At 40.3% G+C, this 27,322-nt stretch overlaps 1 protein-coding gene across 4 annotated transcripts in view; it reads left to right on the top strand.

Moving 5' to 3' along the window:
* The window catches only part of CTNND2 (catenin delta 2), a 915,285-nt gene that overhangs the window by 851,256 nt on the left and 36,707 nt on the right, over window positions 1-27,322 (top strand). For 3 of the 4 annotated variants that reach the window (XM_047730983.1, XM_047730982.1, XM_047730984.1), the window contains 2 exons: window positions 16,577-16,787; window positions 22,452-22,536. In XM_047730983.1, the coding sequence (XP_047586939.1) occupies window positions 16,577-16,787; window positions 22,452-22,536 (296 nt within the window). Of the gene's footprint in view, window positions 1-16,576; window positions 16,788-22,451; window positions 22,537-25,846; window positions 26,069-27,322 lie in introns of those variants that run through there. The other variant, XM_047730985.1, reaches the window with a different exon arrangement.

Genomic DNA, 27,322 nt, shown 5'->3' with positions numbered 1-27,322 from the left:
ATGCTTCCAGACAAGCTAACAGCCCATACATGCTTAGAAGCGTACTCGAAGTTTCTACGGACTGGGAAAGAAGGTAGCAGAGACTGCTCATCGCAGATTACAAATCTGCACAGATTACAAAATGTGCATAGAAAGCATTTTTATAATGGGAAGGCTCCTTGTTGTTTTTGTTTGATGCTTGGTTTAGATTTGCACCGTTTGGATTGTTTTGGTTTGATCTGGTGATGCTAACCATGATCCTTAATTACAATAATTAAACTGTTTGTAGACCAATGGTAGGCTCCTGGGTGATCCTTTTGGATCAGGCTGAATTAGGCTCAACAGGGTGCCTGGGCTGAGTCTGCAGAGCATGCTTCATGTCTCTGTTTTAGAAGTGACACTGCCAAGAAGTCATCCCTACCAAGTGAATGGACCCACGGCACCAAACCTCACTGCCGTGAGAGCGGCGCCCGCCAGGAAAATCATATTCCTGCCAGGAGGAGGGTGCTGTCCATGGTACAGCCTGCGAGCCCATCCCTCCCAAAGGAACACGACAGTCTTTCTCCCTTGCCGGGGCACCGTAGTGTGTGAGATAAATAGTCATTAAAGTTTCCAAAACCTGTGACAGTTTAGACAAGAAAACTCGAACAGCAGCCACTTTGCTGGGCTTTAGGACAACCTGGTGCAGCTCTGGCTGTAATCATTTCTGGCTTTTTTAAAACCTTTGTGCAATCCCTTCTGTTTGTCATATCTTTCTCCTTTGCTGCAAATGAAACTCCATGACAGTAAAGAAATTGCCAAAGGACTATCCAGCTTTCCCCCCTCTTTCCTAGAATTTTATAGTATTAAATGTTGCTTGCTATAAATATGTCAGCAGCTGCGTTCAGATCTAATATTGAGGGGTTTTTTTTTAAACATTTTTATTTTTATTTTTTTTTAAATTTTTTTAAAGATTTTATGTATTTATTTGACAAACAGAGATCACAAGTAGGCAGAGAGGCAGGCAGAGAGAGAGAGAGAGGGAAGCAGGCTCCCTGCTAAGCAGAGAGCCCGATGTGGGGCTTGATCCCAGGACCCCGAGACCATGACCTGAGCCGAAGGCAGAGGCTTTAACCCACTGAGCCACCCAGGTGCCCCCATACTGAGTTATTTTGATTGAGATTCACGGAAACAAAATTTGGTCCACTTTCAGTTTTCTAGGCTCATTTTTTGTTTTTGTCTTTAAATCTTCTTTGTCTTTTTAAAATTCTTTATGTTCATGTCTCATTTCTATTTATTGCCTTGTGAATCATCCATATCATAGTTACTGTTGCTTCAGTATAGGACAGACACACTCACCAAAGTTTTCAAACTCATCAAACTATAAGTACTTTAAGTTTTAGTTTTATACACAAAACATAAGCCTCCAATATGAACACTGGCATTCTGAGTACATTAGAGAGGCCAGAAATCCATATGAAATGTTTGCCATGGTTAGTTAATAAAGGAAAACGGGCAATATTATATAGCCCAAGATATCTTTACAATTCATCAGAGAAATGTTTTCCCTACCCAGGGAATTTAGAGAAATAGCTAAAACACAAACCAATTTTTATTAAAATAATTTGTCAATATCTTTGGATTCTGATGTTCTTTTTGAAATTGGAATGCTGTGCACAATAAAAATTCAAAACATGCCACATTTCTTTACTCTGAAAAAAAAAAAAAAATCCACAGACAGAAACTAGAAAATAAGCTCTGGCCCAGAGCTTTTGTAAACTAATACTATTAAGAACCAACCTCAAGGTGAGGACAAATGATGAGAAGCTTTTTTAAAGCAGAAGTATTCTTACTTTCATTAGTAAGGACTGCTCTGAGTCCTCATGTGTGTAATGAAGGACATTGTCTCCTAAATATAAGGGAGGCAGGAATTTTATAAGATCTTGAACATGTTCAGGCCTGGGCATATAATTTAGAGCCCATGATGTGTGTTAGAGGGATAGACTGACTTATGATCCAGACAGCCCCAAGCTGCCTCGAGTTTCTTGTCGTCTGAGGTTTATTACAGCTGTGAAGGTAGATCATCTAAGCAAAGTCAGACCCTAGCGAACCCATCAGCCAAAGCCCCTTAAGATCCATTGGCCTCCAAAGCTCAGCTTAGTAATTTAAATTAGAATTAGAATTGCCAAGTGGAAATCAGCACTTGGGTTGGCGTGTCAGTACTAAGAAGAAAAGCAACTTGGGAAACAAAATTAAGTGAATTTCAATCCGTGAACCTCTTCTATTTGAGAACCTGTACAGGGAATTCCTCTAGAAGCAGCTCATTGGTTGAGAGAGAAGGTGGATTATAGCTGAAGAACTGTACCTCCTTCTTCTGTGACATTTATCTCTCCTGTTTATGAAGTCCTCTGTGAACAAAGTGTGGGGGTAGGGGAGTATGAAATCAGAACACGATGGATGCAGTTAAGAATAAGGTGTATGCAGGGTGAGCTGCTCCTATTAGCCAATACTTAAAATACACTAACGTGCATCGTCTCTCTCCAGCCATCTCTTTTATGTAACCAGAGCGATTTCTTTACTTCTGATCTCACCAACATTAATCAAGTTGTTATGAAACTGGGATTTCTTTGCAGCTGAAGATCTGGCGGTACCAGTGATATGTAAGCCTAGTAACAGGAAAGTAATGTCACTGCCCTTATTCGGCAGGCCCACCCCAGGTGAACCCCCAGCACCCCAGTTCTCTGGGAAGGGAATGGGTGGCAGGTGCAAAAAGATTTCCTTCTCCAGATACATTGGGGGAAACTCTCTGTTACATTACGTCCACCCAGTGGCTTCGATTATCTAACGGCAGGACTGGCAGAGCCTTTACTTTGTTAGTGTAGATCGTAAACCGCTGACTTGAGTGTCAAGCACCGCATTTCCCATGCAACCCTACAGAGAACCCCTTTCTAGAGCACAGTGTCCCGGAGCATGAGGATTCCTGGGGTCTGTCATAGAGGAGGTAATAGAGGCAGGATGGGTGTGAAGCCGTTTCTCATCTATCTGAGCACGATTGGTCCATCTTCTTACATTGTAGAGGCAAATGTAAATCGTTTGTTGTTGCATCAGTTAATGTGGTATTACAGATCACTGTCCTCGGTTTATGTTATCGCTGGAAAGATCGGGTACGTGTGCTAGCTAACTAGACACAACTCCAATGAGTGTGTGTAGAATGACAGAGTAAATGAGTCTCAGGGCAGGTGTCATACGGGGGCGAAGATTATACTGTGACATGATTAGACCTCTCTATACACGTATGATGGGCACAGCATAACATACATTGTGAATCCCTAAATTGCACACCTGAAAGTCATGTAATGTGTGTCAACTAGTGGCCAAAATTAACAAGACAGGAAACAACGTGTGTTGGAGGGGATGTGGAGAAAGGGGAACCCTCTTACACTGTTGGTGGAAATGCAAGTTGGTGCAGCCACTTTGGAGAACAGTGTGGAGATTCCTCAAGAAATTAAAAATAGAGCTTCCCTATGACCCTGCAATTGCACTACTGGGTATTTACCCCAAGATACAGATGTAGTTGAAAGAAGGACCATCTGTACCCCATGTTTATAGCAGCAATGGCCACGGTTGCCAAACTGTGGAAAGAACCAAGATGCCCTTCAACGGACGAATGGATAAGGAAGATGTGGTCCATGTACACTATGGAGTATGATGCCTCCATCAGAAAGGATGAATACCCAACTTTTGTAGCAACATGGACGGGACTGGAAGAGATTATGCTGAGCGAAATAAAAACTTTTTTTTTTTTTTTAAAGATTTTATTTATTTATTTGTCAGAGAGAGAGAGCGAGCACAGGCAGACAGAGTGGCAGGCAGAGGCAGAGGGAGAAGCAGGCTCTCCACAGAACAAGGAGCCCGATGTGGGACTCGATCCCAGGACGCTGGGATCATGACCTGAGCCGAAGGCAGCTGCTTAACCAACTGAGCCACCCAGGCGTCCCATAAAAACTTTTTTTAAAAAAGGAAGATTATATCTGTGGAAAGAGTTCAGAGGCAGGAGGGAGGAGGGCCAGTCCGAGCAAGGAGCTTCTAGCCAAGTATTTCTAACCATAGAGAGGTACCAACCCCAGAAGACAGCTCTGTAACCTTACCCACATTTTCTAAACTCTTTGGACTGTCTTTGTCTTCTATATAAATTAGAAATGACCCGCCTTTGTTATACCCCTAGGGAGATGCAAAGCAGAAATGGAAACAATAGATGAGACTTTTCTTGAAAAACATAAGCTACTCTAGATTATAATCTATAAGCAGTAGCATGTGAAGAAAACCTGAAAAAAAATAAAATGAAAAAAAAAAGGGTTAGATTTCAATGTATATCAAAAAGAGACTGCCATAAACACAAAGAGGAAATTTAAAAGAAAGAAAGAAAGAAAACCTGTAGCTGACTTCCCCTCTTTGTGACCTTTATTGAAACAAATTTTTATTTTGCCAGAGGGGTCGATGCATTTGAGAAGGCAACACCAAGGGAATGGAGTGTTGTAATCCATCATTATCTGCATTAATCAGTGTATTACTGTGACTCCCATGTGCTAATGTCAGCTAGGAGGAATACCTTCAGCTTCTGTTCCTGAAAACAAACTTTGCTTATGAAAATGCTGAACTCATCTTGTCTCACGCTCTTGTCTTCTGAAATTTTCATCCTGGGGGAGTTCTTGGGTCTTGTTGGATGACAATCTTGACCTAAAAATAAAACATCCTCCAAGGTTTCTCCCCTGAGGCTAGAATCAGTGAGTTTAAGTTTTCACCTTTACCTCCTTACTGCTAAAATTAGACAATGAGTTGAGATAAAAATTTTTTTGACTATCATGCTTAATATTTAATCAAATTACTTAAATCCTGTTATAACGTGTCTTATCAGTTACTTGACTCATTTTCAGTATTTCTCAAAAATCAGTTTATTTCTAATTCAAAAGGTATTTCAGCAAACTTCCTTTTAATTAACTGTCATTTTTATTTTTAGAGCAATTCTTACACAAATTAAATATGCTTATCTTAGACACCTCCTTGTCCATATTTCGACTCATTACCTTACTTCTCAACAAGTATAAGAATTTCTCAGAATCTCATTCAGTGAAATCCTCTGGATAAGATCTCAAGGTGCTAAAAAGTACAGTTCTTCTTTTTGTCTTCCAAACAGATGGAATAGGTTATTTATTTGGAGGTGATAACTCTTGAGAGAACTACACGCCATACACTATAAACGTATAAAATTCTGCTTTTTTATTTCCATTCGGAGGGTTGAATTATCATTTGAATCATTTTCTCAGACCAACTGCTTACCAATCCTGGCGTGTGAAATTGGTCCTTATATGTGTTGTAAGTCTGCATTTTTTTTTTAAATCATAGTTATTAGAAAAAAGCATAAGGAATTTTTGTGTTCCTTCCAGAATTTGTCTCAACCTCTGTTCACAGCAACTACTCATTCCTTGGCTCCAGCTGGTCCCGTTCTACTATACCTTCTCTCTCTCTATTTGGATAAATCTTTAATCAATTAAAGCAACTGGCAGATCCATAAAAGAAGGTTCATTATGGTTCATTTTTTTAGAAAATCAATGCATCTCATTAAATATTTATTCTAACCCAGCAGGAGCAAAGGGACAGAGGTGGAAATGAACAGGTCCCATTCTGGGAAAAAGGGATTAGACAAGAGGGCTAGTGTTGCCACAACTACTTTCCATTCTGTGCAAGGAAAATGCAGAGTCCATTCTGTGAGTCTTCACCCCCACTACCTAGAACCTGGATTATTCCATCTCTCTGAGCTGTAACTTTTCAGTGCTGTGGTCATGCTAGCTGAGAACAGGGTTCCTTAAGTCATACAGCACAAGCCAAGCCTGGGAGGTTGTTGTGGACATTAATTCCACCTACAAAATGCACTTATTTTTTTTAATAGGCTTGTCATGCCTAACTAAATTATATTTGCCTTTAAATCTGACACCTATGGCATGGTTAGGGATACAGATTTTATTTTTTTCAATTATGTTCTACTAGAAAGGAGGATAGATTCTAGTTCAGTCCATGAAAACCTAGGGTCAGAGAAAGTAAATCGATTAGTCAAGGCATTTTTTATATTATTTAACTACCATTGTTAGTTGCATTGACAAGATCAGTCAACATGTGTTGTTATATTTACAGGATTATCATTAACTTTTCCTGATAATTTATTATCTTACCTATTTTAAGAATTTTTTTTAAAGATTTTTATTTATTTATTTGACAGATCACAGGTAGACAGAGAGGCAGGCAGAGAGAGACAGAGAGAGAGAGAGAGGAGGAAGCAGGCTCCCTGCTGAGCAGAGAGCCCGATGTGGGGCTTGACCCAGGACCCTGAGATCATGACCTGAGCCGAAGGCAGAGGCTTTACCCACTGAGCCACCCAGGCGCCCCAATTTTAAGAATTTTTAATGTAGGTTTTTCTAAATTTGGAAGGATTAATTAGAACAAGATTCCATTTAAATAATGTTCCATCTAGTTTTTATAAACATAACCTATTAAATTAAGCATTAAAGATGGAGAAAATAGAAAAAAGGAAGCTTTTGTAACATGCCCAATTCAAAACAGAACATCAGCCGCAATTAAATTTGTTTCAGTTAGCCTAAGTAATTAATCCTTGTTCTCTTGATCGTGGCTTAGTTAGCAGCCTTTCAAAGTGAATGAGTTCTGGAAATCCTGACTGACTCTTCTAACAGTCTGAGAGTTGTTCATCTGTGCTGATGATACCACTTTTACAGGGGCACCTGTCGGCAAGAGCCTATTTATTTATTGCCTCAAGTGTTGAGAGTACCTGTTGGAGTTCTTTAATCGGGCTATTTTGATGTTTCTTCCAACTGACCCAATTATAGATCTGTGGCTCTGGTGGGTGTCTCCAGGCAGGCATGAGGAAAAATCAGAACCCACCTGTTGATGATAAGGCTGAATGGCTCTGATTACTCATCACAACCAGTAATAACAAAATTGAGACAAGTTTAGTTTTATACGGGGTTAGTGACTAGCAAGAACCTAAGTACACATTATGAACAATGAGGCACTGAAAATCTCTGGGATCTCATGATCTATCCTGTAGAGATTATGTTAGGATTACCACCAACTGAAAAGTCTCTTTTAAACCTAGAAATGGAATCTTTCTTTCAAAAACTTGTTGACCATTAGCATGCTTTATTTTTTAATTTTTTATTTTTTCAGCATACCAGTATTCATTAATTAGCATGCTGTTAACCAAACTGGAAGGTTCATAAGGGCTGAGGCACAATCATATTCCTTACCATAATTTAGTGGAGGTGGAGTTTCTCTTGCTCTCAGTTGCCAGGTCTTTTTGTATTTGGAAGCTTGGCAAATAGGCCGTCTTTCACACGAGTATTAAATAAAATAAAAACCTGAAGAATGGCATTTCTAGCACCTTTGCTTCATAAAGTGAAGAAGAAAACTCTTTGACATCACCCAATAACAGTCCAGGAAAGCCCCAAGATGGTTTTAGATGTAAAAGACTTTTTTTTTTTTTTTTAAAGATTTATTAGTTTGATTGTGAGGTGGAGATTTGGGGAAGGCAGTTTCAAGAAAGAGTTCCAGGAGACACAAGATATGAGTACAAGCCCTTAGTGTGTAAAAACAAGAAGAAACGGCAGCTTGGTTCAGAATTTTCCCATGTGAGCAATATTCAGACTTTTTCAGTAGCCAAGCAATACTCCTGAATGTCTCACCTCTTGGTCTGTAAGCCACATAAATCGGTTTTAAAATCCAGATTTTTTTGTATGTTTTCTCCTCTTTTATAATAAAGTGTTTATACTAAACACCCTTATAGTTACACAACGACATTCTTATGTCACATCAGCTCCAGAAGTTCCAACGAGGGAGAAACGGTGCAGGCACATTACAGACGGAGCTATGGCTATTGACAGAGCATTGTAAAAAGACTAATAACCTCCCTTTGGCAAGGGGGAAAGGCTCTTTTCACATTTACCTACAGACATATAATCACCTGGAGATCAGCACCTCACTTTCCTATCTTCAGCCACTGATCAAAAGTAACTTCAGACTGGGGAGAGGATTCTGGTGAAATGGCAGAGCAGGAAGCACAGGTATCTGGTTCCCCAGATTGGCAGAATGTGTCTGATATATCTTGGAATTCTGGAGTCTAAGGAAGGCTTGCAACTTTCAAGGGAAAGCTTGGAGGGTAAATAGTGATTAATTTCGGTCCATTTCAGTTCTTAACATAGTGTCAGCTGCCAGCCCTCACCCAGATCAACTTGGCTGGCAGCTGTGTGTGTTCCTGAGCAGCTTGCATGCAGCTGATGGGCACAGGATGGGAAGCATTAGCCCTGTCCTCCAAATATCAGGGATCTGCATTCTGATCACTGCTGCTTTTGGTCATGGAAGTGCAGACAAGAGGACGAGAGCCATTTTTGCACACCTCTCATTGTTGCAAGCCCCTTCCCCTCTGGCTGAGGTGACTTCTAGGGAAATTAAGGGGTTGGCACCCTCCCTTCCCCTTTGATTTTTCTCCCCTTTTGGGAACCAGACTTTAAAGAGTAGGACAGACTTTAAAGAGTAGGACATTCTAAAGCAAATGGACAGGCAAAGGAGAATAACAGTCCTGCATGTGCCCAGAGAAAGGCACAAGTTCAGAAAAGACCTGAGAAGACCTTAAGTTTATACCTTAGGCTGATGCTCTGCACAGAGATAGCCTACCACAATCAAAAACAAAACAAAAACCAAAAACAACAACAATAAACTTGGGGAAGGGGATAAATCTGATTTACAGAATTACGTTATTAGATTCCACTATCTACTATTACACACACACACATATAATCATAAGGCATACAAAGAAATGGAAGTATGGCTCATTCAAAGGAAAAAAAATAAACCAACATAACTGTCCCTGAAAAAGACCAGATGGCAGACCTACTAGATCAAGACTTTAAAAAAAAAAAAAAAAAAAGACTTTAAAACAACTATCTTAGAGATGCTCAAAGAACTAAAAGCTGATGTAGAGAAAGTCAAGCTAATGATGTCTGAATAAAATGGAAATATAGTTAAAGAGATAGAAAACCTAAAGAAAGCTAAAAAAAAGAAATTCAAGAGCTGAAAATGACAGTAACTGAAATGAAAAATTCACTGGAGGGATTCTAAGGCAGATTTGAGTGGGCAGAAGAATCCATGAACTTGAAGACAAGACAGCTGAAATCATCAAGTCCTAGGGACAGGAAGGAAAAAAATTAAAAGTGAACAGAGTCTGATGGCTCTGTGAGTCACCATCAGGCAGACCAACATATACACTGTGTCAGTCCCAGAAGAAGGAGAGAAAGAGAAAGGGTCAGACAGATTATTTGACAAAATAATGCCTGAATATTTCCCAAATTTGATGAAAGATGTGAATATAAACATCTAAGAAGCTCAACCAATTCTGAGTAGGATAAACCAAAGGGACCCACACTGGGACACATAACCAAAATGTCCAAAGACAAGGACAGAGAAAATCTTGAGAAGAAAAAAAGAGAAATGACTCATTACATTAAAAAAGATCTCAATGAGATTCTAAGCACATTTCTCATCAGAGACTTTGGAGGTCACAAGGCAATGGGCTGTATTTTCAAAGTGCTGAGAGGGGGGGGAAAAAACCCTGCCAATCAAGAATCCTCTATTACAAAAGTGCAGAAAAAAGAAAGATATTCCAGGTAAATAAAAGCTGAGGGAGTTTGTCACTAGAACTTCCCTGCAAACAAAGGTAATCCTGCAATTTGGAATAAAGTAACTAGAACCATATGAAGAAATATAGAGCTCAGTCAAGATAAATACATGGGTAACTACAAAAGTACTATTGTCATGACAGTTTGTGACTCTTATTTTCTGTGTTTTATGAGTGATTGAAGAGACAGATGCATTTTTAAAAAACAATTATTTTTTGTGTTTAGACATGTGATATTTACAAAGATGGAATTTTGTGACATCCAGAACCAATAAGGGTGGGGATGAAGCTATAAATAGAGTTTTTATATGCTATTGAAGAAAGATGGTATAAATTTAAATCAGAATTTTATAACATTAGAATATCAAATGTAATCCCCATGGTAACCACAGTGAAAATAGTTATAGAATATATACGAAAGGATATGAGAAGGTAATTAAAACATTTCACTACCAAAAAAAAATCATATAAACACAAAAGACACAGGAATGCAGGAAATGAGGGATTAAAAAAAGCTACAAGGTATATACAAAACAAATACCAAACTAACACAAGTAAGCCCCTCCTTGTCAGTAATTTTTCCCCATTTTTTAAAGATTTATATTTATTTATTTGAGAGACAGAGAGCAGGGGAAAGGATATAGAAAGAGGGAGGGAGTCTTCTAAGCAGATTCTGCACTGAGGGGCTAGATCTCATAACCCTGAGCTGAAAACAAGAGTCAGATGGATCAACTGATGAGCCACCCAGGCAACCCAGAAATTATTTTAAGTGCAAATTGATTAAACTCTCCAATCAAAAAACAGAATGGCAGAATGGATTAAAAAACATGATCCAGGGGCGCCTGGGTGGCTCAGTGGGTTAAAGCCGCTGCCTTCGGCTCAGGTCATGATCCCAGGTCCTGGGTTCGAGCCCCACATCGGGCTTTCTGCTCAGCAGGGAGCCTGCTTCCTCCTCTCTCTCTGCCTGCCTCTCTGCTTACTTGTGGTTTCTCTCTGTCAAATAAATAAATAAAATCTTTAAAAAAAAACAAACAAACATGATCCAACTATATGCTGTCTATAGGAGACTCATTTTAGATCCAGATGTTATGGGAGAGAGTCTGCGTTATATGGTTGGAGATCTTGATCCTTGAGGTCCCCAGGAGTAGATGTCTGTGGGCATTGGTGCTCAAAATAAAGATAGCCAGAAGGAAAGCAGCAAGAACAGAGCAGTTTATTAAAGTGAAAGTACACTCTCAAAGTAGGAGAGCTGAAAAAAAAAAAAAAAAGTAGGAGAGCTGGACAGGTTCCATGAGGTGGAAATGTTCCCTAGGTTGTTTTGGGATTAGATATTTTTGGATCTCTCTGGGCTGGCAGGAGCTGTGACTTAACAGTGGGGTGGTCTCTAGTGGAAGCTATTTCCAGTCATTTGGGAAACTTCTCCCACAGGTTGGAAGGGAGAGTTTTGTTACCCTACAAGGTTTGACAGGAACTGTCATGGCCCCCTTCCTCCATCTCTCCAACTGCCAGGGCTGTTCCCACAATGCAAATGTATTATAATGAGTCTAGGGGTTACCATGGGGCAGAGGTGGAAGAGGAGAGTGCATACTCCACACCTGTGGCTCTTTGGTTCATCACCTCCAGGGTCTTGGACACCATAAGGTCATGATGTTGTGTCCCTAGGCTTCCAGTGTGTAGTGGATCACCATCCTTGCCTCCAGTTTGTGTCTCTTTCATTCCCTTGCAGAGACTTGAGACGCTGCCTTGGGGTGTTTCTTCCACCACTCCTGTCTAGCTTCTACTTAACATAAAGACATAAACAGATGGAAAGTGAAAGGATAGGTGTACACCCATTTTCACAGCAGCATTATTCACAATAGTTAAAATGAGGGAGCAACTCAAGTGTCCATCAGCTAATGAATGGAGAAACAAAATGGGCTATACAATTGAGTAGTATTCTGCCTTAAAAAGAAAAGAAATTTTGATATATGCTACAATATGGATGAAGCTTGAGGACATTTTATTAAGTGAAATAAATCAGTCACATAAAGATACATACCTTATGATTCCACTTATATGAGGGACTTAGAGTAGTCAAAAATCATAAAGAGTGACTTCTCTGTTGTCTGCCACCTTCCAGAGCTCAGGTGGTTAGACCACAAACCACTAGTCAATATCACTGCCACCAATGTGGAAACTAAGTGGTGGCCCACAAATCAATACCAGAAATAGGCTACTAGAAATAGAAACAGAGTCATAAACAAACAAAAAACACACATGTTGAAGAAGTTAGCAAGCAGAGCCCTGTTGCACCATCTCGAAATTTCTACTGGCCCTTGTCTGCATGAGAACTCTGCTAAGTATGTCCTTCTAGGGGAGCACAGTTGGTTAGATCTCCTGAGGCCATCTGTACCTGCATGGACCTGACTCTTTAAACAGAAGGCTCCAGAAAGAAGCATTATAAAGAGAAAATAAGTGTTATTTGCAATTTTCCAGAGGTTCTGGACATAGAAAGCTGGTATTTAAAGGATACAAGTATTTAAAGGATACACACCTGTGCGCGCACACATACACACGTATGCCCAGAGGAAAGGGTAGCAGAGTTACAAGGTTGCAGTTAGTCTGTCATTGATGGATATACTATATATTGTTCACACAATGACCACAGTGACAGGATCTCCACTGGTGTTCTCATACCAGTACTGCTGATCAGAAGTAAAGTTATTTTCATCAGAGACTAAGTAAGTCAGAATAAAGGACCTAAATATTCATTTCTATTGGGAACTTAAGCAAAACAAGAGTGATCTGTTGGTGGGTGGTGGTGCTGGTGGCGATGAGGTTGTTTGTGTTGTTTCGATCTGAGGGAGCATCATGCTTTTCTTTTTTTAACATATTATTCCCTGACGGTGGATGATGGCGAGCATGTTTCTTGCAAATGAGGCCAAGGTGTCCACTCTGCTCGCACAAATCTAGGTGTCTTGTGAACTTGATGAGCAGCTTCTTGCCTTAATGGGAATTCGTTGTACTACTCTTTCATACAAGGTTAACTCATTTTGCATGGTTTTCTTGTGCGTGAATAATTACAATAGAAACCTCACTTGTCCATTATTATTAAATTCTAAAATGCGCTTGGTTTTCACTACCCACCTCATTGTCCCAGCTAGAGACTCCTGAATCCTCGCCTCCGTCACCCCCAGCATTTCACTTGTCAGTTTCATCTTACAGTTCTCCTTCATGGCTGCTATCCTGTCCCTGACCCTGGGCCACCTCTATGGTCACAAGTCCTTGATTTGTCCTGATATACTACAGTTGCCTGTTAAATGGCATGAATCATTCTATGACTTTCAGTCTATGCCATACTGTTCACTTATTTTTAAACCAATTAAATCCAGAGAAAGGGGGGAGTGGTTCAGTCTGCTGTGGGTGCTGGTGCCACTGGCCTTTCTGTGGGCCTCAGCAGTTCATCCTGAGACAGGAAGCTCCTCTGCCTCCTGCCAGACTCAATCACAAGGTGAGGCCTGTCTGCTTATGACCTTCTTGCATCCACACAGCATCCCAATGTGCCACAGGGGTGCTGCTGGGCTCCGGCGCCCTTGATGCCCCAGGGCCTTTGCAGAACCTCCAACATTCCTCCTCTTGGTTCCTGAAGAGATGGCATCCATCTGGCATCCATCTCCTCCTTAGCCAAAGAAGAAATTACCTCGATTCATTTCTCTCTTAAACCAAACCAAACCAAACCAAAAAACCTTTGATCCCCTTCACGGTGTTAGGCTGTGAAAATTGCTGTTGGACTCACCCACCTTGGAACTTTTCCTCATCACCCCTATGGCACAAAAAAGGAATTAGTCCCTAAAGAGGGAGAACTCCTTTTACCTCTGAAGAACTCTCAGACTGTAGAGACCCGAAAGCTTGAAAGCTGGGTTGGCGGGTGCCAAAATTCCTCTTGTTAGTAGCAAGAATGGCTTTTTCGCTCTTTCAGTTGTTTAGAAATTTAAGGAACAAAGGAAGTATGTGACATAGAACAATTATGGGCACAAATTATCTTGAATTATAATGCTTACAATTTAAGTAGAAGTTCAGAGACAGAGGATTTTATAGTAAAGAAAAAGACCATGTGTTTCTCCAAACGTCAGTCTTTCTATTCTAGAACCTTCCTTCCTTTTTTTTTTGTTTTTTGTTTGTTTGTTTGTTTGTTTTGAGAGAGAGCACATGAGTGGGGAGGGGCAGAGGGAGAGAGAGAATCTTAAGCGGAATCCACGCCTAGCATGGAGCCCAACGTGGAGATGGATCTCATGATCCTGAGATCATGACCTGAACTGAAACCAAGAGTCATCAGGCGCCCCTGAAACTTTCTTCTTCTTGAGGCACCAGAATTCTCTTTGTAGATCTTGGGGCTCCCCTGACCTATGGAACAAATCCGGAATGTTCACTTCCTATATCAAGCCTTCCGTGGCAAACCCAGTCCAACCTGATGTCTCCTTTCCCTGGACTCCTGTCATTATCCTGCCACAGAAGGTCGCTTGTGGCTGTAATTATTCTGTGTTCCTGTTTTCTTTTTTTCCCACCCAATTAACCTCCAAGTTTATGAACACAAGAAAAAAAAAACTATTCTTGCTACCCAGATTTCACCTGAAGATAGGATTCTATTTCTAGTACGAGAAGACAGCTTTTCTCAGCAACAGAATTAAAGGCTAAAATGATTGTATGCCCTTAAAAGAACGAATAAAATTTGTCCAGAGGTCTTCTGCTCTATGGAATAATTTTGCTTGATTTGTTTCTCCAGTTGGATAGTCAAAAATATAAATTAAAGTGTATCCTTCCAAATAGGCTAATAAAGAGACTAAATGAAAAATCTCCACTTGTCCAGTAAAATGTCAGTGAACTCTATTGGAAATATTAGAAATAAAATCATTCTAAAGGGTTTCTTGACGGGTTATGACCGGTTATATACAGTCGTGACTTCTCTCATTTTCCATACCAGTACGGCACCCCAGGGCAAGTCGGAGAGGCCACTCTGGGGGAGGGGGAAGCAGCTGCCTGCGCCCCCGATGAGGACACCTCGCATTTCATTCACTACTCATGTATTCAGAAAACATGCAGGTTGAATCCACACCTTCAAATTTATCTGATATAATTCTTCAAATGGCAGTAACAGCAAAAACTGAAGAAGGCTACAGCTGAATCTTCTTTCTCTTTTCGTTTTTGCTTTCATCCTCAGTGATGTCCAGGGTCACAAACCAGTTCTCTGTACTCGATTGGGAGCATGAATGCCCCCCGGATGCATAGTGATTGAAACAGTGTTCTGTTTCCTTTCTCTCTCACTTCCCTTAGGAAGAAAAAATTTAAGACCCCATTCATCCATTTACTCACGTCCATAGAACTCAGGTTTGCCCAAGAGAGTCTGTGCAGGTTAATGAACTGATGACGTCCCAACATGCTGAGCTCAGCAAAAGTAAACTCTTAGCCAGAGCTGAGTGTGATTTCATGATAAACAAATACAGCAAGTTGCTCAGAGGACTGCCCAGGCACAAAGGATCGTCTCTAAACCATTTTAAGTATTGTCTTTAGGGGGGAAAAAAGGGCTACATTTGGAAGTTTTCGGGCAAACCATTTTTGTCAGAGACCAAGTGAGTAAAGATACTTTCCTATTTCAGTAATTTAGACATCAGCATTTTTTTTCTGTCCAAGCTAAAATAAGCTACCTAAACATAGGGTAAGAGCAGATACCAAAATTACAAGGGTCTGTTTTATTTATTAATGCCTGGAATGGAGATATCCCTGCCTTCCCCTATGAGTTTCCTCAGGCATCACACACCAGAGGATTAGATAGCCAATGAGTCTCTTCTTTAGAGACATGTATGGAGGCAAAACATTTCAGATGGCTTTCAGGAACTAGCTAAACATGTCCAATTAGGGGATGGGAGACAAGGAAGGACTTTAGCTTTGGACACATGCCAGTTCCATCTGAAAAATTTAAGCACAGCCAACTTTGCTACAGGCACTCATTTACTTAGTTGCAGAAGTAAATTAATGGAACAGAATTGAGAGCTGCAGGTGGAATGAATTAATGTCTTGCAGGGTTATTGGTAATGCCCAAAATGCTTTGTAAACAAAAAGTACTCCATAAAGATGTCATCTTAAGTACCTTTATCACTGGGAGTAGCAAGATTAATAATGATGAAGCAAGTCAAGGAAGCAAAGTTGGATATTATTTTCTTTGTTTTTCATGCAAAGGGGAATGTGTCAAATTAGTAAATGTTATATGATAGAGCCATACGATAAATCCATCAAGGAGACGGGCGGCTCATTGGGTTATCCTGGTTCAAAGGACACCTAGCTATACATTATTTGTAAAACCTCTCTCCCTTGCTTTAAATGTTTCTCTTTGTTTCATATGGGCCGGAACTCAGGAGTTATGTATATGATCATGAACTACACATATTTGTGGTTTGACTCTTACTTGTTAAATAGTTCACCTCCCAGCGTAGTTCCCATCGAGGTAATGTTGAAGTTATATCAGTAATCCTCGTGGGTTACATGCTGTCCACACATTTACTTATTTCATCTTTGGAGCAGCCTTGTGACATAAGTACCATTATTGTTCTTGCTTTACAGGTTTTAAAAAGCTGAGGCTTATAGGCATGATGTAACTTGCCCAGAAATTCCATCCCACATCCATCTAGCCCCAAAAGTCTACATATTCACTGTGAGGAATATCTGTTCTCTGTGTGTGTTCACAGTGACCCAACAGAGAATATTAAGTGATGAGAAATGGACAATACTGCATTCGTGTGGCCTTCCGTGTCCTCTTTTTCTCCCCTACCCCTACCTTCCTCCCTGCCCTCTTCCTCCATTTTGGCCTCATTTCAACTCTTCCCTTGACTTTTTTTTTTTCCAAAGGCAAATATGCCATGCGAGACCTCGTCCATAGGCTTCCAGGTGGGAACAACAGCAACAATGCGGCAAGTAAGGCCATGTCGGATGACACGGTGACAGCCGTCTGCTGCACCCTACATGAAGTGATCACCAAGAACATGGAGAACGCCAAGGCCTTACGGGATGCTGGCGGCATTGAGAAGTTGGTTGGCATCTCCAAAAGCAAAGGAGATAAGTAAGTCGGACAGAGACTTCATATCTCTGTAGAATTTGGCATTGGTAGAGTTAGTTGTAAGTGTGCTCAACATCCAATTGGTTGTGGGTAACACGACTGAATGTCCCTGGAAAACACTTGTCTCTGATAATCAAGAGAAGGGAAATAGCATATGGTTTCCAGTCTTCCCGCCCCATGACGAAAGCTGATCTTCCTGATAATTTCAATTTGATGAATAACTCATGACTTGGTGACTCCTGTGTTACTAAGGTAAGAGAGGCTTGACATTCCAACATGCACACACTAGTGTGTTTCTCCAACACGGCCTAGACAACCAGCTTTACCTGAGTATGTGAAGGTGTTTTGTGGTTGCTGTTCCTTTGTGGCTGCAGGTCCAAGTATGGATGACAGGTCCACATCCTTTTGCCCTTTGCTTCTTCAGCTGTGCATAGCAAGTCATGCAGGGAGAGTGAGGGGAGCAAATGGTTGGGGGGAGTCAGCGAGATCTCAGTGCTGACCCACCATCCTCCTGTGTTATCTGTACATTTGGGGCAAATTGTTTAATTGAACGAGGCACTATGCCTATACTTTCCAGTCTAAAACTGAGGAAAATGCCATCATAATATCCTAGAAGAAGTGATAATCAAATCTTAAAGGATGAATAGAAGTTTTCCAGGCAGAGCGGCCGGTGGTGAGGAAGGACTTGTTTGCAGGTGGCATAAAGAGAGATAAGGCTCTGTGTCCAAGCAGCTGCACCTTCAAGAATGGAATTGTCCCCAGTTTGATGTAAGAATCAATGGTATCTTGCTACATGCAACCTAAACATATCTACAGCAGCCAGAGTGTCTTTATATCAGCAAGCTGTCAGTGTTACAGAAACATTCACAAACCTTAATTAAATGTTGCCTCCTAGAAATCCCTCAATGTAATCAATGAGATTAAGAGGGTAACCTTTTGTTATCAGAGGTCTACTTCTTGACTTTTCATTCCCTGCCTCCCTCATTTCTTTACATCTAAATGCCAAATAATTTTTCTTCTGTGTTCAAGGCTGTGATGGGGGTGCTTTGAGACTTTTTGGAAATTCTCACATTATTTCATTTGATTCAGGATATTACCATTGTGTTCGAAAAGAAGTCTCAGCTTCCTATGTAAGCACCCTGATACCTCCCACTAAGTTCAATCAGCAATTTAGTATTAGTATTCAAAAACTTTTTGATATCAAGTAGAGGAGCCCCATTGGACTCGTGTAATAATGGTGCAAGATGGAGGGTTGGTTTGAATTATACGTTGTTCTGTTGGACATCAGATAAATGGCTGTTCTACATAGACAGCAGACCACATGGTCTTCTTCTTCACATACCTTCAGTAGAACCTTGGAATCTCTAATGAAATGCTTCCCTGTTTTGAGCATTAAGAGTTTAATATGTTAATGCTTTTGTTAGCAAATACACACAGGCAATGAAACCATCGTCCACAGAAATGCTCTGACATATTTGTGCATATTGGTGAGATATTCAAAGATTGTTTTCTCTGAACTGTAAGACTAGAGAGTTTGAGGGCTAGTCTGGCATATATTAATTTCTTCCACCTGTTTGGGCATTGCTACAGCAGTAAACATCCTTCAGTGGGCCTTAAAGAGAAGAGAGGCTTTTATCAGTCCTGTGGTAAAAGAAAATTACTTGGTGAAACTAATTCAAAAGTCATTTGAGGAAACCATCCATGAAAGACCGTATATCCATGTTGCCAATCCAGAAAATGGTCCTATTAGGTCTTGTGCAATCTTGATTAGTGTTAATGGGAAGTTTCTTTCACAATGGATGATCTCATAACTGTCCGCTGATTTGACTGGAAGTTTCTTTAAGAAATAGTGACACGTTTCATCTCATTGCTGCTTGACCATTTTTTCCAATGTTAATAGTCAAGATTTACACCAAGTTTAATGAGAAGTGTTGAATTGGGTGGAGTTAGGCATCTTCCCAGTTCTCTTGCTTATCTCGTCCATTCTTCGATGTGGCTTACCTCTTTTTCCAGGATTTATTTATTTATTATTTTAGAGGGGCGTGGGGAGAGAAAGTAGGGGTAGGAGCAGAGGAGAGAGAGAAAGAGAATCCCAAGCAGACTCCATGATCCATGCAGAGCCCAACACAAGGTTTGATCCCATGACCCTGAAATCACAACCTGAGCTGAAATCCAGAGTTGGTGCTCAACCAACTGGGCCAGGGCCAGGCGCCCTTAACTTTTGTATATAATGACTAATTTGAGGATCAAAACATGTTTTTATAACTGCAGATAGCCTCATCTCCTGCCTACACTTCAATTTGTTATTGCTTCTCAACAGCCTTAGAAGGAATCCAGAAGAATTATTCTGAATCTTAACACAAAACTCACCACTTCACTCAATTCTATTATGACATGGGTCACTGAGATTCCCAAGGCCTTCTGGACACATTTCAACGAAATAGGAATTCTTTCTTGAAAAGAGAGTTTTTAAAACTGGGGATTAGTTAATAACTAGAAAAGGGAGGGATAGCAGTTTGCTCTAGTTAATTTATAAAATCCTTGCAAATATGTGCTCCCTAAAATGTCCTTAAAGAATTATTATCAGACATAAGTTTAATGATTTTAAAATTTCAGATAGCAGGATAAAATGCAGGGGGAAAAATGTGCCTATCTGTGATTCTCCATTTTTAATGCATTTGTGTGTTTCATTTCTAAATATACACAAACTTAAATATGCCATGCTATTAATGAATCAGACTAGTGAGGTGCCAGTCACAGTCTATTTGAACTGTAGCTTGCTAATACAGCTGCCAGGACTGGGGTGAACACCTGTTACCAATTGCAACAACTGATATCCTCAGTCACCCCTAATTTCACAACTTAGTGAAGATCAGATATTGTGATCTTGTAGGAATCTTATACTACCATTTTCATGTCTTGATAACTTAAACTGTTCTTTTCACATCATTTTAAATACACATTTATGGACATTCTGTCACATCCATTTATTTCAAAAGTACATTTGTGTTTTTTCTAATTTTAAAAATTATATAGGAAATAGTGTGTTGAATGTGTCACTGTATTTTGTCATAAGACTGAAAAGCTGTTAACATTCTCAACTGTTACTTGTCAGTAAGGAACTGTATATTGTGGCTTCAGCTATAGTCACTTGTCACATTAGAAACTCTCAATTGTTCAAGTCCTTCAGTCAACAGTTATAGTTGTTCAAGCAGAAGTTGCTATGGTACCAGTCTAGTGATGGACTTTTAAAGTCTAAAAAAAGCAATGTTTGTTTGACCTTCACATGCTAGTATGACACTGTAGTATATTGGCATTTTAATTGAGAGGTTAAAACCCAATATTCATTACACATTCATAGTCTTTTTCTATTTTGTAACTAAGCAAGAAGTAGAACAAAAATTACACTGTTTTCAAGGAATTTTTGCATACTAAGTATGTCTCAACTACCTTACCACTACCTGAATATTCATGTATGTTCCTCAAGAGTTGCTTGACTATTGTCATGGATAAATAACTAGCTAACAGTGATAAAATACAGCAAAACATAACAGCATTGTTCAGCATTGATTTCATAAGATTAACATGTCCCTGCAGCTGCAAACATGAAAAGCTCTAAAAGTCTGTCTTTAAATCAAAGGAATTTAATACTACATTTAGAGCATGACAGTAGCATAGATTATAGTCATTGAGTGGCCATCCATTTTAGTAAAGGAAAATACATATGTTACTTAGATATAGTTCATCTTTCATAGAGAAAAAAAGTTTGGAATTTACTTTCTTTTCTCCTTTAAAAGTACATGATATATGCAACAATGCATGAACACTACATCCGAAAGTAGTGATGTACTATATGTTGGCTAGTTGAATTTAAATTAAAAAAAAAGAAAACCAAAAGTAATAAATGAATGAATGAATGAATAAAAATACATGATATGACTAGCATTTTCAAACACAGCCAAGTTGAATTCCATCTCAGCAATAAAAATAGGAAGAATGATTGTTACTATTACCAGTAAGTAGATGGAGGAAGGAACCTTAAGCTTACTCGGTCTGAATTGCAAGCTCGAAGATCCAGGAATGTAGACACACATCATGGACCATTTATTAACATCGTATAATTCCAATCCAACGTGCATAGCTTCACAACAGCCACTTAGTCTGGCTCTCGAATCCAACCTCAACCTCATCCCATCTCACCATCTGCTCACTTTCTATTTCAAAAGCCATTTTATTCCAAAGGCATTTTTGGTCTCCATTCAGATTTTCCCTTCTGGGAGTCCTTGGGCGGCCACAGCACTGGTCAGCTTCAGGGGTGGACTTTACATTGGGGTCCTTGTGAATGGTTATGTCCTGCCTGATTCTAGGCATCACCATACACATAGACCGAGGATCAGCAATCTATGGCCCAGGGGCCAAATCCCACCCACCTCCTACCTATGTAAATAACATTTGCTGGGAATGCAGCCATCTCCACTCACTGACATATTATTTATGATGCCTCTCATGCTACAGTTGCAGAGCTGCGTAGCTGCGATCGAGACCATATGGCCCCCCAAAGTGGAGAATATTTATTATCTGACCCTTTAGGAAAAAAATATACCAGCTCCTGAAACAGGCCATGGTGTCACTGGCAACCAGTAGAGTTGTGCAGCTGGTTGTGGAATGAGCTGTTAGAATAGAGCATCTACAGATAATTAACAGTTTCCCTGTTCAAATTCCAAGGATCTGGTCAAATGAAATAAACATTACTTTATGGACCTCATGTCTTTTTTTTAATTAATTATTTTTATTAACATATAATGTATTATTTGCCCCAGGGGTACAGGTTTATGAACCGTCAGACTTACACACTTCACAGCACTCACCATATCACATACCCTCCCCAGTGTCCATAACCCAACCACCTGGACCTCATGTCTTTTTTAAGACACAGATGGGCACTGACCCCAAAGTCAAACTATTGAGCTAGCATTGCATAGCGATTTTAAAGCCATGACTTGAGAAAATGCTAAGTACCACTAGTCCAAAGGTTTATGTGATTTTAGTTTCTCCCCATGATCCACAGGATGGAACTTTAATTGCATGCAGGGCTTTATCTGTAGATGTTCCTTTATCTTTCCTTTATCTATAGATGCGTTTCTCTGTGTAAGTGTAAGAGAGGATGTGCACACCTCTTCCTCTACTGCCCATCCCTCAGGCAAATGGAGAGCAGTTCCCCATCACCTCATAGGCATGTAGAGCCAACACTCTATATGTCCTCCTGCTTCAGTTGAGAAAATGAGTATTTTGTTTTCTTCTTACTACACAGATGTTACACAACATAGCCATTAAAACACCCAACCCTGGCCCTTACTGATCACTATTTTTCTCTTCTTTCTGTTCTACTACATCTGCATTCAGACTCAAGACTCTGCTCTTCCTTTTGCATTTGGAAAATCCTTTGCCAAATTGAATGCATTCCTCTCTCTTGCCCTCATGGGTGTGTTGAGGAGAGTAAGGTTGCAGACTAGTAGACCATCTCCTGCACTCCCCTGACTGAGAAGGAGCCAGAGGCCATCAGGACATGATTCCTATAAATTTTGTAAATTCCTGATGAGTCAACGTCTGTCTGAAGCCCAGCTGTCCCACTTCACCACCTTACATGTCTTGTTGTTTCTTTTCCAGACACTCTCCAAAAGTGGTCAAGGCTGCATCTCAGGTCCTAAACAGCATGTGGCAGTACCGAGATCTGAGGAGTCTCTACAAAAAGGTAATGTTTGTCTTGCCTTCTTGCTTCATGGTTCACACAGGCCCTGAGACCACAGACCCAGTATTGGATCATAACAAGGTGCATCATAGATATGGAAAGGACTTGTCCAACAATCTGAGTAACTGAAACACAACTAAAGCAAGACAATCAATGAAGAAGCAGAAGCGAGGGTCACTAAGTGTCCCTGGACAGACACTAAAATCCATGAATCTTCTGGATTGGACAGACCCATACTCATAGGGTCTTACCCTAGATTGTCCTATGGAAAAGGAAATAAGCATCTTTTCCTCATTGTCCATATTATACAATAGACTAAAAATTAATGAACTGAGTAATTTTGCAAAAAAAAAAAAAAAGCATAGACATTGGCAATAATGTTGGAGAGAAGGTGAAAAAATATGTATATATATGGCAATTCAGGAAGCTGAGAAGTATCACAGCCCAAGAATAAGGAGGAGAAGACTTGATAGCTGGCCCTATATGCCTAGCCCTGACCCTCACTGAGTCACTACCCATGGGGAGAGGGCTGATGTTCCTGATGGTGGCTGCATATTAGGGGAAGAAGCTGGGCATTTGTCCAGCACACTCTCAGGAGTCAGGAGGGAGTTTATATTATACATTTCACAGGGATGTTCATCTCCAAATGGTTTAAAAATAAAATCATCAAGGAAAAATGTCACATCTAGACACTTTTATTCTATACCTCATTCCCAGGGGATGCTAAATAAAGGGTATGTAACTCTTTTCAGTTAGAAGGGGAGAATTTTTTTAACAGTGTATCCAGAAGTTGTTTTTATTGTGATCAGACTGGCAAATGTGGGTAGTTTAAAGGACTCATGATCACATGATAGATTTGAGGGAACAGATAGGCATAGAGTGCATCCCTAGTCACAGGGAGCACCCTGTAGGCTTGGGTCTTGGTAGGGAGTAGAAAACCTAAGCAGGTCTGGGAGAGGGCCCTGGGCTTCCTCACCAACTGCCCAGAGTACCTCCTTGCAGCCCCCTGGCCACCTCCATGGAGGAGGAGAGGGAGCCAAAGTCACTGTTTCTTTTATCTCCTGCCTATGAGTGTCAAGGTGGGCATATGGGAATGCTGCAAGAGGTTCACACCACAGAGAGTAAGACCCATCTTGCCAGAGGGAAAATCTGTCTTTTTCTAAGCCAGTGGGAAACAGTAAATATTTAATAATGGGTTTTACTAAGTTAGAGTCTTTTTCTAGACTTTCCCCTAGGCCTTTCTATTTCCCTTATGCTCTCATTACTTTGCACTTTTTTTTTTTTAACAAATTTAGCCTATAGATTTTTCTTTCAAGATTCTCCCATTTGTTAAGAGCAAGTATGTTTATGTTGAGACAGAGATGGCAAAATAGAGTGTTTGGGGAGTGTTGTAGATAGATTATATCCTTTTCTAAATATTTTGCATATTGGGATAAGCCCTTCTCTCAGATATTTTGAGTCACATTTTCTTTTGCTTGAAATTCGCATCCCAGTGTCCCTACTTAGTTCCTTCATGGACTCCTCCAGGAGCCGAATGAGTTCTTTCCCAGGGCAGGATCCTTCAGCTCAACAGGCAGCTGGACAAGAAGAACTTGATATAAATGAGAAGGGAACTGGTTGTTCTGAGTCAATGGCTCCAGAAGCTCGAAGAAATATTACTGCCTCAAATAAGTTCCACTTTCCCTTGGATCTTGAACAGTTCTTTGCTGAAATACACCTTACCCTACTTATGTGCATTGAAGGGAAACTGCTTTTAGAGACGCCACAAGTTATTTGTTGAATGGTAGTGTGAGTTTTCCATCTTAGTTTTTTTTCTAGGTTGGTAGTAGAGTTCAAAAGTGTAATTGTCTTTTTGTTTTCATGAAGAAAAAGAATGTGTTGACAGGAATTTAATAGAGCTAAAAATCAAGAGCTCAAGATGGTTTAGAATGTGTTTCCTGTGAGGATGTTCAAGGAGGATGATCTGGAGAAACCAATGCTGATGTTTTCAATGGACCCATGGTGATGTTTTTAGTTGACCTTTGATTTAAAAATGTGGAGAAAGAGCCATTCTTAATAATTTCCAAATTATGCAGTTGTGAAATGAAATGAGGACCTTTATGCTCAATATCATAATAGCAAAGATCAAAATTCTCAAAAGCTTTTCTTTTTGAAAAATCCTTTGGTAAGAAGACCAAATTCATTCATCCTTATGAATTGTTGTTAATCAGTGGGGAAATAGATTTCCTTTTTGTTCTTCCTTGACAATTTACATATCATTGAAAAAAACTTCTGATCCATATCTTTTAATTCTCTATGCTTCAAATCTGTTTATTAAACATCTATTATAGGCTTAAAGAAAGAATAGTTTCAGGGAAAACCTAAAATAAGGAAGCAGTGAATGTGGGTGAAAATGAAGTATGGAATAATTACTGGTAACTTCATTAGTTTCAGAAACATGTTCTATAGACTTACTGGATGAATTAGGGGTAGGAAAATTATCGAGCAAAATCTCAACAAATTCATGGAGGTTGCATAAATTAGGAGGTAAAGCTTAAGGGCATTATGCATAAGAGGAAAACTTGAGTAGGGAGAGAGAAATTGAAATGAAAATAGCATATCTATGGGACAGAATTAAAGGTTCCATCTGTCACTGGCTAATTTCCTCCCAGGACTCAGGCAGAGTGGCCAGAATCTCATTTCATTAGCTCAATGACTTTATTTTACTATGAGAGACACATTTAAGAAATCAGAATATTCTTCCAACCAGGTGTGTTGACCAATACAAAATTACGTTTGATTCCTGAGACATGGTGAGCAAAACATATTTGTGTTGTCTGAACCTTCAATTTCAGGGAGGCCTGGACTTCTGACTTTTTTCCCCTAAAGGAAAATATATAATTGCAGAAGAATGTTATCACATGTTTCATACACCACCTGTTGTTGTTTTTTTAACAAGTCCTTAAGTTTGGATAACCACAAATACAACCTTAAAAAATTTTTTTCAGCTGCATCATCCCAAAGACTGTTTTCTAAAGGAAAATAAGATGACCCTTAGGAGCAGACTTGATATAGGGATGGAAGAGAAACTGGAGGCCATCAGTTCTTGACTTTGGGAAACTGTACTTTAAGAAAATGAGGTCACTGATATAATGGGGTGCTTATGTTTGACTAGGCTGAGGACTGTTGGGAGAGCTGGTTTTGGAAGAAAGACAAAAATCAAGGAGAAGGAGACATAGAATTATAAGATTACAGAAATCATTGTTTGTAAACCCTTATATAAAACCTTGCCTTTGTAGGAGAAGTTCCCTATCTCATTCATCTCTCATTCCAGCCCACAAGGAGAGAGAAAGGGGAAGTGAGGACCAGTGATGTCCTTGTAAGCAAGTGATACAAAAAATTTCTGGGCTCCTGCTCACATCCCTGGACCAAGAACTCAGTCACATGACCACACCCAGCTGCAAGGCAGGACAGGAAGAGTGGGCAGCCAGGTTCCTTGCTGAACTTTATGGCGGGAGGAAGGTGGTTCCTTTACTGAAAGAAGAAGGTGGTATCAGCTCCTATAGTCATTTCCTTGTGTTCAAATACATTTAATATCAATTGCATTCACCGTCTAATGAGGCCTATTATTCCATTTCAGGATGGCTGTAGTCATTCAGAACTTCTTACTTGCATTAAGTAAAAATCTCTTTATCAGCAGCTTCCGCCCTCCAGTGCCATTCTGAAAAGTCTAATTTCTCTTCTCTGTGATAGCCTTCCTACATTTGAAGTAGCCATTCTGTCTCCAAGAGGTCATCCCTGTTCAGACCCGACATGCTCAGTTCTAATATATCAGAATTTCCACAACCTTCACCAGAGACACTCATGTTTTGCTACACCCATGCAGGTTTGTCAGATCCTTTCTGAAAAGTCGCACCCCAGGATGAGTATACTCTTCCAAGTTTAGTTCAAGCAGAAGAAAGAGAGGGACACTGCTTCCCTGATGCGAGGCACTCACCTGCTAATGAGGCTTGAGAGCAAGTCAGTGCCGGAAGGATCCGATGAAGTACAAAAACCAAAGGACTTAGAATCAATGGCCAGAGATTCAACGTACAGCATAACTAGGCAAGCTCCCTGCCTATCAGGTAGGGACTGACTTTGGGCAGCCTGTGGCGCCTTCCTGCTGATGGACAGTGGGTAGACTTTTGGTTCACTGGGTCTCATTGTCAGTGCTCACAAATGTGCTAGGGCATCTGGAATGTCCTCATAGCCCTGTGGATTTGGGACTCTGGGGCCTCCTTGATGCCTGCCTTCTGCTTTGCATACCAGTCTGTAACTTTCAGCCTGGGTGTCAAAGACCCTTCACATCCTTTCATGGACATGGCGGACATCTCCCCATCGATCCCATCCCTGTCCCTTGCTTTTCTCAATCATGAAGTAAATGCCATGACACATGGCCCAGTGGGATTGGTGGTTGTGCCTGATGGAACAGTCATCATCAAAGAACTTTGTAAACTGGAAAGTCATGTACCAATGAGAGCTCTTGCTGTTAGTTCTGAAAACCGTTCATGCCATTTGGCTGCCAAATGCTCTCTGCCATCCTGTCCACTGGGAGCTGGATATTTGGATGCAGGGGTTTCATTTTGTTGTTGTCATCACAATCATCATTATTCACTTCCACATTTTCACAGCTCTCTCCCCCTTGGTTTCTCCACCCTCTCTCTCGCCAACCCCTAGATGCCTCTCCAGTGCCCGACTTGCACTCCAGGGGTATAAGTAATCAGATTACATAGGCTTTTATAAGAAGGCCAGTAATGACGATGCTAGTTGC

This window comes from Lutra lutra, chromosome 5 (assembly GCF_902655055.1).
Source record: "Lutra lutra chromosome 5, mLutLut1.2, whole genome shotgun sequence".
Lineage (NCBI taxonomy): Eukaryota > Metazoa > Chordata > Mammalia > Carnivora > Mustelidae > Lutra > Lutra lutra.
The sequence above is the reverse complement of the archived record's forward strand: the minus strand, read 5'-3'. Positions and strand labels throughout refer to the sequence as shown.